This window comes from Haliaeetus leucocephalus, unplaced genomic scaffold (assembly GCF_000737465.1).
Source record: "Haliaeetus leucocephalus isolate CR32 unplaced genomic scaffold, Haliaeetus_leucocephalus-4.0 Scaffold871, whole genome shotgun sequence".
NCBI lineage: Eukaryota > Metazoa > Chordata > Aves > Accipitriformes > Accipitridae > Haliaeetus > Haliaeetus leucocephalus.
Genome location: NW_010973307.1, coordinates 4770509 through 4781453, shown reverse-complemented (window position 1 = coordinate 4781453; position 10945 = coordinate 4770509). Strand labels below are relative to the sequence as shown.

The window sequence follows — 10945 nt, the reverse complement described above, 5'->3', positions numbered from 1 at the left end:
GATGTTTCTGGGGGGCCCCAAGCCCTTGGGAGGGGGACTCTGTGGGTGGGCTAGGGGGGTGGTGCTCAGGCACCCCAGGGTGCTCTGTAACCCCCCCCCAGCACTCAGGGGCTTCTTGAACCGGGGCTGAGCCAGACCCAGGCTCTGTATTTACGACCCCCCATGTGTCCCCCCGGACCCCCGTGAATCCCCACCGCTCTTTGAACAGCCCCCCCCCCGCCTTCCAAGCATGGCTGTGCCACCACAGTAGAGAATAATAAAAAGGCATTTATTTCTCTAATAATAAAACCATTTTGGGAAGCACAAGTGAGATTCGCAGGGCGGGCCGAGCCCCCCGGGACCCCCACAGCCAGACCGGGGGTGTCATCCCCCCCATCACGGCGTCAGGCACTTGACGCCGGCGTCCTCGGCGTGGCCGCAGTTGGTCTTGCCCCAGCTGGAGAAGCTGCAGCGCAGAAGGCTCTCCTCTGTCCCCTTGCAGGAGACGTCGTCCATCCAGATCCTCCCCGTGCCTGCAAAAACAGGGACCCGGTGAGCAGCATCGGTGGGCACCGGCATCGGCACCGGCATCGGTACCGGCACCGGCATCGGTACCGGCACCTCGGTGGATCCCTTCCAACCAAGGGCAGGTGCATCGCTGCACCACCAGGATAAAGCAGAATTCAAGCCAGTCTTGAGCAAAAGGCTTCATCCATTATGAAAATTCCCTCCCCGAACTATTATATCGATCCTTCTTTATAGTAACATGTATTAATTTTGTTAAATTATATATTAATTCACATTATACACTGTAATGTAAAGAGGTAGTGGAGTTTTACTGGGGATTTTTGCATTTTTCATGCTAAAGTAAAACAAACTAAAGTGCTAGAAGTAAGGATTTTGCTTCTTGGAAGCTTCAAGCTGTCCACAGAGATGAAGGATGCCCCTGGACAACCAAGATAACAGCAGCATCTGATAGCCCCCCTGATACGGCTTTGACACCCTCCCAGCATCATCTGGGATCATAGATCAGGAACTGGAGCAAGACTGGCTCTAGGGGTGTCTGGATCAATAGACAAGCAGCAAAAGAGCTGCAAAAGTAGAGTTGCTTTCCAAAGTTTTCCTATGATTAGTAATTAGTAACATGGATGTTAGGGATTAGTCCAATTGTGTAGTACCTGAATGCTTGAAGGGGAGAAGAACCCCATTTAAAACCACATTTGAGTGCCCCAATTTGGCTGGGACACCTCACATGCAAGAACAAATCTTGGCTCCTCTAATTTTACACTTTGCATCCCAGCCTCTCACCCTTGTCAGCATGGGCTCATGGCAGGTTGGGGTTGGACTAGAAGGTCTTCACAGGTCCCTTCCAACCCAAACCAAGCTATGATTCGATGAGTCTCCCCATGTGCCCCCGCACAAACACGGACCCCAGCTCTGCCTGCACGGGTGCAGCACAGTCCGTCTGGCACGTGGCAGTGGGGTAGCCCCAGATTTTGGGGGCTACGAAGCCCCTGGAGATGCACAATCCCTGGACTGGAGGAAACACCCCCAGGAGAGACACCAGCCACCAGCACGCAGTGGGTTGTGGCCGTGGCAAGGCACTGGCTGTACCACGCTCCATGGGGAATGGATGGGGTCCTCCTGCCCCATCGAGGATGTCCGAAGGTGGCACCGTGGTGTGGCAGGACCCTTGGGGCTGCACCTCTGCATCTGCTGAGCATCCACAAGTTGCTGGCTGGGGGGATTTGGGTGCTCTCATTGCCGTGCCAAGGGAGCCACAGGAGGAGCAGCAGCTCTTCCCAGTTGGGACAGCCCAAGTCAAGCCCATGCCCCAACACAGGCTCTGGATGATGCATGTGCCAGAATCCCAAGTGGCTGCAGCAGCTTAGGTGGGTGGTGGGAGACGAGGGTGGGAGACAGGGGGAAGAAACCTGGGTGTGGGTAGCCAGGGCAATGGTGGTGAAACAAGCTCTGAGGTCTCCCAAGGCTGGTGTGAAGGACACCAAACCTTGGAGGGGTCCAGCTGCACTTACAGAGCAGGTGTGGTCAACTGGCATGGTCACGGCTAGATGATGGCCATGGTGGCTACCTGCTTGTGGGATCCATCGTCTCCTTCGCAGCCCCGAGCAGTTGGAGAGAAGGCAACTCAAGGAGTTAAAAAGCCTACATGGAAGGAGAGCTGGCCTGGGCAGAAACACCCCAACCCAACGGTTTGGGGCCAAAGGCCACCCCTCCACCCGCCAAAGTGTTCCTGACATTTCCCCTATGTTTTTAAAAGCTTTTCTTTTTTTTTTTTCCTTTTGTTATTCTAAAGAGAAAATAGATCTCAAAAGTCACGTCCGGCTGAAAAACCCAAAGCGTTCATTCAAAAACAATAAGCCTGGGGATGGTTCTCCGGTGCTGAGTCAGCGTGCGGCAGGGCGTGCGCGCCGAGGGAGCCGGAGCAGAGGAAGGAACCGCCTGGGCCGGCGCCAGTGATGTGCTTGCACGCGGTCCTGCAAGCCAACGCCAAAATATTTGCAGACACCCGGGGCTGGCTGTGCTAAATAAACTGATGTTGGGCCAGACTGAAGCTTCTCGGGCCATCACAGCCCATGTCTTGCTCGTGGGGGACATGCTGGCTGCCTCCAGGCTCATTTCTGGGGGGTCTCTGGTTTATTTATGGGCTGGCCTTAGATATGGATGCTGGGCGAGGTGGGGGTAGAGGTGGAGGGATCTTACCTTGGCCGAACCGGGCCATGCGGTACACCTCCTCGGCGCCTCGGAAGCCCAGCATCCGGCACACCACGTCTCCATCCTTCTTGTCCCAGCCGTCGTCGCACACCGTGCCCCAACGCCGGTCATAGAAGACCTCCACCCGTCCCTCGTGGGAGCCGGAGCCGTTCACCAGCCGAATCATCCCCTCCTCGGCGGCTGCTGCCGGGAAGAGAGAGGGAGGTCAGAGGGGACATGGTGGCATCTCCAAGTGCTGCCCCTTGCCCGCCTTGGACCACCTCCTGTGCCCTCCCCGGGGTGCCCGTGGCTGCAGAAAGCACTGGGTGACGCACCTCCAGGAGACCTGGAGAGATCCCACCAGCGTTGGGTATGGTGCTGGAGGGGTCCCATCAAACCCAGGGTTTTGTTGGAGAAGGCTGAGCCTTGCAATGGCCATGCCAAGATGGGAAACCTGTTTGCAGCCTGAAAGTGCTGCACAGAGGGCAGGCACCGAGCAAGGATCAGTCCTGAAGCCATCAAGGTGAGACCAAACAGAGACAGCTCAGGCTTGCAACGAGAAGAGAGATCTGAACAACCGTGCGGGAGAAGGAAGATGCCAGCAAAACCGGGGCACAAATAGTTTCCAAAAGGGACTAGAAAGGGAATCTCAGGTGATTGGGAGGCTCTTCCAGCCTCAAGACAGGACCCTGGACCAAGTCTAGGTTGCCCAGGTGGACCCTGACTTCATGCTTGACAGGACAGTGAGGGGAGGCTCACGCCGGTCCGAAATGCCAAACTGGGGTGGGGGGACATGGCTTGTCCTCTTCCCCACCGTGGCATTGCTCCCTCTGCTCCCAGTTGCCTTTCTGCGGCTGCTCAACCTTCCTCCCTCCATCACCACTCTCCTGCTAGGGGAGACAAGCGTGGATGCCCTTCATCCTTCAGCCAGGGAGAAGCAAGTGCTGCTGGCAATTTATCTGACAGGGGAATGACCAAGGAGCTCAGTACCAAAACCAAACCACAACGGTTCTCCCTCCACCCCCAGCCAAGGAAACCCAGCAAAAGGAACATGCCACAAATCCCATTATTTGGGATGAGAAAGGGGTCAAACGGAGAAAATCACTGTCAGGCAGCTGAGCTCGCTCCGTGACTCACCGCGGGCTGGGACGGCAGCCGAGGGTGGAGCTGGGCTCCCCCAAACAAGGTTGTATTGCAGCTGCTCAGATTTTTATTTAAAGACATTTTCTCAAAGCCAGCATTTGGGTTTGGGGTTTTTTTCACTATCAAAACACACGTTCCCATTAGAAATGTTCAAGGATATTACTTCTCAAATGTGAAGATAAATGGGCTTTGGATTGCTGTGTGAAGCATTTCCAGGCAGACCAAGATCTCCTCCTGGATGACCATCAACGCTCCATCCAGCTCATCCTCTAGATCCCATGGTGGTCCCTGGTGGAGAGGAGGTTGGAGGGCTGCACCCCACTTCCATGCCACCAAAACCACCACAACCACAGCCGCCACCAAAGTCCCAGCAATGTAAAAGGGAACAAAAACTTCTTGTCTGTGAATTTGCCGGTACATGGACCACGGCAGCTTCTCAAGTGATGAACCCAAAAGGTCTCCACCTCACGAAGAGGTGACTGGTGCAGAGGGAGCTGCTGAGCGCTGGGTAAAATCTGACATTGGTCGAACATCTGCTTTAACTCCGCGGTGGTAGGATGGCACGGGCAGCCGTGCTTGGCTGAGGTATCTTCGGGCACCTTGGCTAACCAAGCTGGTGACCACGAGGTTGGCGAAGCAGTGTCCCAACCTGACCCAGGCTCTTGGTGCTGGGAGGTGAAGGGTTAATGGGACATTTAGAGACCAGAGCAGCATTTGGGACCTGCTGCACAGAGATGCAACAGGTTTTGGCACTGCTGGCTGGCTGGGACCTGCACAAAAGTTTGTTTTTTTCATGTTTCAGGCTCTGGGTTTTCCCTGGCTCGCTCCCAGTGGGAACAGGGCCACCCCTTCCAGTGACCTCCAGAAAGCACAGTCCTTGCTTGGCCTCGGCACCGGCCGATCTCCCACTTCCAGGACCCGCTTGGGGTCAGGCTCAAGAAGGGGTCTGGAAACCCTGAGCAAGTTTTCCTGGATCTGGGCAGAGCATCAGGTTCACCAAGGAGCCAGGAAACATCTCCTGCTGTCCCTGAACCATCTCGCTGATATTATTCACAGCCGTGCCGTGGACCCGGAGGGGTGGCATCACATCTCAGCAGAGGGGCTCATTTGGGATGCTGCCGGCCGTCATCTTCGACCAGCCCCTGCCCTCTGGGTGGGATGTCTCCTCCCAGCCATTGAGCATCTTCGCTGAGGCAGCTGCCTTGGCTCACCCCAGGGATGGTGTCATCTGAGGGCTGGATGAAGCAACTCTTCCGAGTCGAACATGTGCACCGGAGCTGCGGACGCTGCCCGGAGAGCTGCTCCAACCAAGCCAAGCTTGTGCCGGGTCCAGCGCTGGTGTCCCCTGCTAGGGAGCCAGCCCAGCCTCCCTGCTCCAGGCGAGCAAGCGGAGGGTGGGATGCGGCCAGGGAAACCCAGGGTCCAGCACTTCTCCTTCTCCACTCGGGTTGAGGTGGCGAGGCACGCAGCGTCGCCTTCCCGGCTCCGCATGTTTGGTGACCCCAACCACTGGCACCGCACCACCCTCGGTGGGGGATCCCCTTGCCTGCTTGCTCTCCGGGCACCAGGGAACATCGTGGCCTCGGGACCATTGTCCCTCTTGCACCCTGGAGCATCCTGGGGCAGGGGATCCTTGCCTGGGTGCTGCCACCTCAGGGCTGGGATGGCTACGGGAAAGCAACAGCTAAATGGGGCATGGTGGCCCCCACCAGGCATAATCCCCTCTGTGAAACCATCCAGCTCTGCCTCCAAAGCTGCCCACATTCCCTGGTGCCTGGTGAACAGGCAGGTGACTGACGATCCAGGACCACCCTATATCCAACATCAGCTCATTGCTCATCCTGTCCAGGACCAGCTCCATAGCTCCAACCCAAATCAGTTGCTCATCCCAAAGTCCTCATTCCTCCCTCCTATGAGTCTGTCCTCACCCCAGCCCTTCGCTGGATGCTCATCAGAGCCTGTGAGCGCTGGAAGACGAAGACTGCTTCCCCAAGGAGGGGAAGAGATGTGCAATCAGGGCACAGATCCAGGCACAGCCAGGACATTCCCATTAATCAGCAGGGTGAGGGCTGCTAATAAAGCCACAGAGCTCAGCCGCATGAGTCCTGGCCACAACCCTTCCACTTAGCCTCTAACAAGCATTGCTTAGAGGGCTAATAAAAGGTAATAAAACCCAGAAGTCTCCTCCCAAACCAGTGCCAGCTGCCCATAACGGCCCCACAGCCCAGCCCAGCCCAGGGCTGTTTCCATGCCCACGAGCCCTGGGGACTCTGCAAAAGCTGCAGCTGGAGTCGGGGCTGGGCTCGGGTCCTGGCCCCAGCAAGCTGGCGGAGCCATGGGGAGATGCACCGGGACCGAAGCGGGTTGTGCTCCAGAAAATTGTCCAGGAACGGGCCCTCCTGGTCAGCAGCTCCAGAGGAGCATCCCAGCCGTGCTCTCTGCCTGCAGCAGCCCCGTGCCTGCGAAGTGGCCCAGCCCTGTCGGTCTCGGAGCAGCTCCCTGGCCCCTTCCCTTTCTAATAAACCCTGAAAGCATCATCCTGTGCGTGTGCATTTGTTTTGCTGCAGCAATTACTTTCAAACCCCTCGACCTCCCTGCTGCCCATCCCCCAAAAACAGCAAAACAAGAAAGGAAAAGCGAAAGAGGGGAAATAACTCCTGGTGGCCGAGAAAACAAGGGCCTGATTCTTTGCAGCTGGGCTGAGATATCATCTCCCCCTTCGTAATGGAGACCATCTGCCCCTAGTTCCCTGGGCTCCCCGCCACCCTCTCCTGCTGCCCCTGCTCCGCTCCGGTCCCTTTGGTTGGGGAACATGGATGCAAATGTCAAGTTTCCAGGGGGGGGATGTGGGGTGTGTCTATCCCGGGAAATTAAATAGTGATATACCCCATCATTTGTACTTTGCGGATGGGAACCAGCTGCGCTTGCCCACCAAGCAGTGGCTGGAGGGGGCTGGGGTCCTCGGTCCTTGCTGGGGTGCTCTTGCTTGGCACCGTTTGGGTGTTGTGGTGGCTGGTGGCAGGGACCTGGAGCCCCTCCATGGGCACCTGAGGCAGGAGGGATGTCCCTGGGGTGGCAGGAGGGATGTCCCCAAGAAGGAATGTCCCTGGGCAGGCAGGAGGGATATCCAAAGCTTGGAGGAAACCATCAGCATCTCCAGGGATCTCAGGGACAAGCTCCTTGCAAGGCATAGCCGTAGCGCAGCAGAGGGTGGGCAGGATCCAGCCCCAGGCTCATTCCCTGGTATTTCTTGGCTTGCCAGCCCAGGAGGCCAATGCTGGGGATCGGTGGACACGTGTTAGTCTTGGCCCCAGAAGAAACCCTAAAGCTGGGCACGGCCGTGGTCGGCAGCACGGTGTAGCCCAGGTGCCTCCATCCAAATGGGCATTTCCATCTTTAAGCCCTGGAAAAATGCCTCCTCGGGCCAATCCTGCCATGGGGTGATGGGTGGAAGAGATGTATCCTTCCAGCCCATCATTCCTCTTGCTGCCAGCTCTGGGCTGGCCCCAGGTTGGTGATGATGCTGTCTGCCAGCAAAACACTGGCACGGGTGGGCGAGCTCAGCCCTGAGCTTGATCCTGTTTGTTCCCTGGGGAAAAGTGGGGAGCAAAAACTCCCGGCCAGCTTCAGGCATCTTCAGTCCAACCCCAAGAGCCTGGCCGGGGTCTTGTCACACCAAGGGTTCCTGGGGCTGCAGAGCAAGATGCTTCCCCTGCTTGGCTCTGCCTTAACATCACGACCACTTTCCTCGAGCATCCTTGGTCCTTGCACACTGCTGACATCTCTCCCACATCCCTGCTGGCTCCTCCTTGCCCGCGCAGGGAAACCCAAGCACGGGGCTTAGCAGCCTCATCCCAGCAGTGACCACTGCTTTCATGCCCACTTTGCAGCAGGCATTTATTTCCCCCGCAGGCTCCTAACCACTCCAAACACCACCGAAACCATGCCTGGAGCACCGGGGAGACAACTGCAAGTGAGCGCCTACCTGTGCTGCCGCCTCGGTCCCCCTTCTCTCCCTTCGGGCCTCGGTCACCTGGGAAAAGAAAAAGCACAGGGCATAAATCTAGCTAAAATCAGATTTTTACTGGATATCTTGCTCTTGGGTAATGCTGTGTGTCTGTAGCTCTTGGAGGGCTTTATCAGTTTGGGAAAACTGAGGCACGAAGCAGCAAATTATTTGTCAGGCCCTCTCCTGACCCTGCAGCCGTGCTGCAAGGTGATGGGACCCACCTTCTCACTCCCCCACCTTCTCCCGGGATCCTTCTTTTTAAAGGCAAAACCATCCTGGCCCTGGGAAAACACTGCTTTGTGCAGGATTTATCCCGCGTGGGGCCAGCCACTCCCTGGGCTCTGTGTGTTTGTATTTCATACCCAAAGTGGCTCCTTCCCTCTGCATCTCGGGGGGGGCCCAGCCCTGGGTCTCCCCTCGGTGGGGGGGTTGGAGCTGTGCAATACCCCCCCAATCTGGGTGCAGGGTAAGGATGGGAGCATGGGGAACCCCCCAAAAATCCTCCTGGGGTGCATGTCCTGTAGCAGATGGAGGACGGAGGGTTGGTGGTCCCTCCAACCATCCCACCCCCTCTGCTACCCCCCCCAACCCTGAACAGCCAAGCCCTTCCTGCAGGGCAGTAGCAGAACAGGAATAAGGGAAAGTAAACCCTGAATTTGGGGCTGAAAACCCCTATTTGGGACTCAAAATGCTGCATTTTGCCGGGGTTAGGGACGGGGACGTGGTTTCCCACAGCCTCGACGGCGCATCGACCCTTCCTGCCCCCAGCTGGTACCTCCTCATGAGCAGATTTGCTGAACCCAAACCCCATATCCATTGAGAAACAATGATGCTGGAGGGTTCAGACCAGCTGGGTAAACAGGCTGCCTTCAAAACCACGCCTATTTCCATATAAAAATAATGAGCTGAATAATTATCTGTGTCATGGCTTGGCTTTCTCCGCAGCTTGCCAGGCATGGGCTGCCTCTGCCTGCATCCCACCACCTCCCTTAACCCCTGCCCAAACTCCGGCTTTGCTCCTGGCAGGCAGCAGCCGTGTTTTCCTTTGTGTGCACCACAGAAAACACTGTCCTGAGTGGGACCGTGGGCTTGGCTTTGCTGGTCCTGGCTTTGACCCAAGGCTGCAGAGGGAAGGGGCTGGAGAAGGCTCCAGGCTGCTCCGGCCAGCGATGCTCCGGGTGAGACCCAGCCCTGCGGCACGGCCTCGCTTCAACATATCCTCCTCTTTTGTCTCCGTGTAAGAACAACAAACAACACAGACACACACACTCAGAAATTTCTTATAAAATAATAAAAAAAAAAAAACAAACCCGTGTGCAGGAAATTCTTGCCCTTTAACTTGGAGGCTCTGGGAAGGCAAGATTGCTCCCCTGGGCAGCTGCAGCTGTGTCAGATGGAGGAAAGCTGCCTGCAGCCTGCCCCGCTGATGGGAACCAGATGACAACAGCCCCCCGAGCAGCAGGAGACGGCCAGAGATGCTGCTCGCCAGCACGTGATGGTACTGGGATGCTGGTGTGGCCCGTGCTCTCCACCACCTTCCTTCCCAAGCCCCGAGAAAAGGGGGTTGGAAAGCAACAGTTATGGTTCTTATGTGTTTGTCCCCAAAAATCCGGCTCTTCCAGAGCAGAAGTGCTTTCCCTGCAGGGTCTGGGCTGCATCCTATAGGGCATCCTATAGGGATGATGGAGAGAGGTGAAGGTGGAAAGGTGGAGCTCGAGGGACAGGAATATATCAGCCATGCTGGGCAGAAACGCTGTGAGCTGAAACTCCTGGAGTAAATAACTGCTGTATCGTTGCTGCTCTCAGAGAGGTGACAGCAACTGGGACAAATCAGGGACTTCAGTGATGCTGCAGGGGAAGGAAATACTCTGAAGGTGGGAGACCTCAACCACCAGAAATGGTTAGAAACCCTTAAGAAAAAAAACAAGGCAAAAAAATTCAGCACAAATTGAAACTGTACTGCACTGCTGCAAGAGGAACAGGTTGCCCAGAGAGGTGGTTGATGCCCCATCCCTGGAACCATTCAAGGTCAGGTTGGACGCGGCTCTGAGCAACCTGATCTGGTTGAAGATGTCCCTGCTCATGGCAGGGGGTTGGACTAGATGACCTTTAAAGGTCCCTTCCCACCCAAACCATTCTGTGAGTCTGTGATTCCATGAAGAGGCATGGCTGGCAGAAAGCAGCGGAGCTGGTGGTGAGACCTCTCCAGCAGCTGGGAATGCCACGGGGGAAACCAGGGGCTCCTGGCACAGGCAGAGCGAGATGCCCGGCAGCACATCTTCAAGGCCAGATGCTGCTCGCCTGGAAGCCCCGATGCGGGTGTCATTAGCCAACAGAGTGCACCCGGGTCTCCAAAAAAGCAGCAGGTGGCTTCAGCTTAAAGATGCTGAGCTGTTAACAATGGGTCTGGGGGCTCTTGAGGAGTGGGAACAGGTTACGGATGGGGCAGAAGGAGCTGGTGCAATGGGCTCTGTGGCTGGACCCATCCCAAATGCGGCTGGGGAAAAGCCCATCATCGAAGTCAATGCTGCTTTGGGATGGGTTAGTGGGTCTGACCAAAAGCACGCCATTCTAGGTGTGCTTCTCCTCCCCAACCCTGACCTGTGCTACTGCATTAGGCTTAAACTGCGTTGGTTTTTTGTTCGGTTTTTTTTTTAGCTTCATGTACATCTGGCAGAGGAAAGGCCTTTTAAAAGAAAGAAGCGCTTTACAGATGATGTCAACAGGCTTGCACGGGTGCTTTAAAACACATCCCATCCCCTCTGCTTATCCTTCCCCATCCACCTTGGCTTTTCCTGTGCAGTCCTCCAAGCCCCTTCATTTCCTTGCTCTCCTGGAAGGCTCTTCTCCTTCTTTTCTCTTTTTCCCTTCTTCCCACCTCTCTTTTCTTCACAGAAGCTCTCCGGTGAGCAGAGAGGACAGTCTCTTCAGTGGCACAGCTTGCTGACCTCACCCTGGGGTGAAGCCTAGCTCCCCGAGGTGTCAGGGCTGGAAAGCATCCCTAGCTGGGGACAAAGCCCTTGTGAGCTGGAAAGGAGACAGCCTCGGGGCTGGGACAGAGCCCACGAGTTCCGGAGACCCCCTTGCTGGCATCACTGC

The 10945-nt window shown here is 56.4% G+C and overlaps 1 protein-coding gene across 1 annotated transcript in view; it reads right to left on the bottom strand.

The window, feature by feature from the left end:
* Nucleotides 1–375: 375 nt before the first annotated feature.
* The window catches only part of SCARA5 (scavenger receptor class A, member 5), a 35543-nt gene continuing 24973 nt past the window's right edge, over nt 376–10945 (bottom strand). The window contains exons 6-8 of the mRNA XM_010583184.1: nt 7823–7870; nt 2704–2898; nt 376–512 (exon numbers count right to left, since the gene is read on the bottom strand). Of these exons, the coding sequence (XP_010581486.1) occupies nt 376–512; nt 2704–2898; nt 7823–7870 (380 nt within the window). The remainder of the gene's footprint in view (nt 513–2703; nt 2899–7822; nt 7871–10945) is intronic.